This window comes from Vigna radiata, chromosome 4, assembly GCF_000741045.1.
Source record: "Vigna radiata var. radiata cultivar VC1973A chromosome 4, Vradiata_ver6, whole genome shotgun sequence".
NCBI classification, from domain to species: domain Eukaryota; kingdom Viridiplantae; phylum Streptophyta; class Magnoliopsida; order Fabales; family Fabaceae; genus Vigna; species Vigna radiata.
In genome coordinates this window covers 12,400,100-12,403,707 of record NC_028354.1, presented here as the reverse complement: position 1 = coordinate 12,403,707, position 3,608 = coordinate 12,400,100, and the positions used below count along the sequence as shown (strand labels likewise).

Genomic DNA, 3,608 nt, shown 5'->3' with positions numbered 1-3,608 from the left:
AAATTTATGACTTTTTTTCAATAAATAAAATGTATAACTTATTTCTCATTGTTTTTAAAACCACAATTAACCAGCAACTTTTAACTTTATTTCTCATTTTCTTTTCATTTACTTTTTTATCCATTTCTTTTTCTTAGGCGGAAAACCTTGGTTTCCGCTACACATTGTCCGTTCTTTTTACATGCAACAAAAAAAACTTATCATACATGAATAACAAATTGTACTATAACTAGATTGTTTGAGATTCTAAATCATATGTAGCTTGTTTTTTTGAAGTTTTCTTTGATAGTTAGTCCTTTAATAAAACTGATCATTACTTTGTCTTCTTGTTAGCCTTTGAGCATAGCTTGTTTTTATACGCATAAGTACCATAACATCAATAAAATATTATTAAAGTGAAATTTGAAAGTTAAGTTTTTTTTTAGGTGTTGAGCTATATTTTTGTTTGTTTGAAAATTAACACGGTACGCAATAATAGTAGGATGAAATTACTATATCATATACGTGATTGTTACATGCAACAATCAAGTAAGATACATTAAATCGCACCCAACAACAAAGACTATAATAACAGAAGCCGAGAAACCAACAAAGACTATGCAACTGTCACACTCGCTTTCTCTTTATTATTCTGATAGTATCTGCTACAATGCTGCCTCAGTATCCCACCGCAGAAATTAGGAAAGCTACTTGCTTTTTCAGAACCTGATGCTGCAGCAATATTACAAAAACAAACACATGGTTAAATATATGTTCAGGCTTAACAAAACAGCTTACTTATCCAAGAACAAAATCATTTGAGAAAAAGAGAGTAGAACAGTCAAAATTTGAGAAACTGTGAGTGAATTAAACGTACTCTGCACAGTTGGTGGAGCGGCTGATCTTGTAAGGGACATTGACCTTGCAGACGCCAGGGAGTTCCTGAGCATACTGTTCATTGATGTTATACTTACCAGCAGCATCTTTGAGACAGTTGCACACGGTTTGTTTGTCAGCGGAGCTGCCAGCAGCACCCAGAACGATCTTTACTCCGCTACAGCACAATGGTGCAGCCTCTCCACCGTTCATCAGGTAACCTAGGCACGGTAACAGACTCACTTTCACTTGGTTGCATGTAATGGCCTGCACCATCACAGATGCACTCATCACAGCCATGCACATTACAACAATGCATGCAACCTTCACGCTGGCCATGGTCGCAGAAACAGAAACAATGTTTCTCTAGAATGGGAGAGAAGTGAAAAAGTGGGTGGTGAAGAGAAATGATGTGGTGTGGTGTTTATATAGAATTTGAGTGGGGGAGAAGATGAAGATGGTGCATTACGATAATCGAAATGAGTTGATTTTGGTTGGTGAGCTCATTTCAATGACCATGTGCTTCTTTGATTCATTTCATGATCCTGTCGTTGGATACGTCCCATGATGTTTGAACGATAGATTGAATTGTTTGCACTGTGTCTGATTGCTTGCATGGCTAATTAATGTGAGGAGGTGCAGTTATGCTACACGTGTCAAGCCTTACTGTTCCCAAGTAAAAGCAGGTTGTAATAACTGTTTTTTTCCACAATCCGACGGTGTCAGCTGCGGCACGCAAATCCAACCCAGCTATTTACTGTATGTTTGGTCAGATGAAGAAAAAAGATAAGAGAAATATTATTATTGTATTGGAGAAAATAACTGAAGATGATAATTTTATTTATTCTTTTATAAAAATGTTCATAATTCATTTGTATAGTTGAATTCATTTTTACTAAAAGAATTGAATTAGTTAATTGTGTGCCCATTTTTTCAACTTTCGTCATTACAAATTTCTTGAACCTGTTTAGAAAACAAAATATAGAATGTTTGTTAATAAAAATTTTATAATAAAAAATGTTAAATAATGAAATATAAGTTTCTTTTACAATTAATATAGTATTTATAATTGCAACTTCATAGTATACTTATAAATACCTTATCATAGAATCTTATGATTAAAAATTTTAAAAGAAATTTGTTATTGTATTTTAAGAAATATAAATTTATTATAATAAAAAAACCATTTTGACATGATCATATATGTTTGTTAATTAACTATAAATATATAATATTATAAAATATATTTTTATTTAGTTTCACTTTTAATTTAAATTTAAATTCAAAAACAAGTTAAAATGAAATAAAAAAAAATTTAATCATTTTGAAACTTTTAAATCAATTTTCAAGTATTTTTTTTTATTTGCATAGTTGAATTTTGAATACCATATCTAAACCAAAATGAGAATAGAAAAATGACTCTCCTTTCTCAATTAATTGATTTTCTTTACTTACTTATATTTATGTAATGTTTTGTGTGATTATGTTAAGAAGAATATTCAATTATTTACTTTTTTTATGATGTTCAAGTATTAGGTGAGGTGTTTGTTTAGATAGACTAACATTAGTCTTAGTGTGTATTTTAGTATATTTGTAAAGTTAAGCAAAACTCTTTTAATCAATCTTAATCAGATAATAATTTATTAGTCTCTATCTAGACACGCTCTTTATCAAATTCAGAAGATAAATATGATACTTAACAATTTTAATCGATTAAGTTATTTACATAATTGATTAATTCAATAAGTTTTAAAAAAAGTGGATAAGTAATATTAATTGATTAAGTTAATAATATAATCTATTAATCTTGATAGTTACTTAGTTTCCTTTAAATATTACATCTTCTCTCATTTCATTTCAATACTTTGAAATCCTATGATTAACCGAATATATGTGTGACAATTTTGAACATTTCATTTTTGCAAAAAACGTTTTTATTCAAGAAGATTAAAATATTGAAGGAGTTATCTTTATACAGGCGATATCTTTCTTGTATCTTTGTTATTTAATTTCGTTTTTTTTTATTATAATTTGCCTTTTGTTAGAAGGTTATGGTAATTGCATGAAGCATCACTTTTTTATCTTTTTTTTTTTCTTTAAGACTTCTTCAATGTTTTGATTAGATCTTGGTTTTAAGATTATATAGGTGCATGAATTTTTTAATCTTTAATGTCTAGTTAAAAAAAATTACTAGAAAAACTAAATGTATATTCGTCGTAATAAAACTAATATAAAAATTATTAGGTCTTATTCTTTTTCTTATTATAAATCTCTTTCATATTTACTTATTTATTTATTTTGGATGTTATTAATACATTTCATATTAATAATGTTAATTGATTAAAAGAAACTTTTCAAAATAGTTTTGAAACATAAAATAAACCAACTTTTAAAAAATAATTTGTTCACTCTCCCCTTGATTAAGACAGTTGTACCTATTTGTAATCTAAATAATCTAGATTAAAAATATGGTTTTAAAGTGATAGGAAATAAAAACATAATGTATTTGTTATTTTAAGTAAATAAGTTAAGCCAAGAAAAAATAATTGTTAGTTATTAAATAAATAATTTATTTTTATTTATTAAAAAATAATTAAAAATTATAAATAAATATTGTTTAAAAAGTATACTTTTTATTAAAAGATGAAATATTCAAATAAAATATGAAACCAAATTGTTAAAAGTAATGTACTATTTATAAAAAGATAGACATTTTGTCTTCAAATTTGAAAGTAATATTACCTTTCTATTTT

The 3,608-nt window shown here is 27.1% G+C and overlaps 1 protein-coding gene across 1 annotated transcript; it reads right to left on the bottom strand.

The window, feature by feature from the left end:
* Window positions 1-471: 471 nt before the first annotated feature.
* LOC106759002 (non-specific lipid-transfer protein 1-like) lies at window positions 472-1,265 on the bottom strand. Its single transcript, XM_014642015.2, has 2 exons — window positions 857-1,265; window positions 472-711 (listed from the first exon to the last, which is right to left on the bottom strand). Exons 1-2 carry the CDS (start codon window positions 1,192-1,194, stop codon window positions 699-701), a joined length of 351 nt encoding a protein of 116 aa, XP_014497501.1. The 5' UTR covers window positions 1,195-1,265; the 3' UTR covers window positions 472-698.
* Between the last annotated feature and the right edge of the window lie 2,343 nt (window positions 1,266-3,608).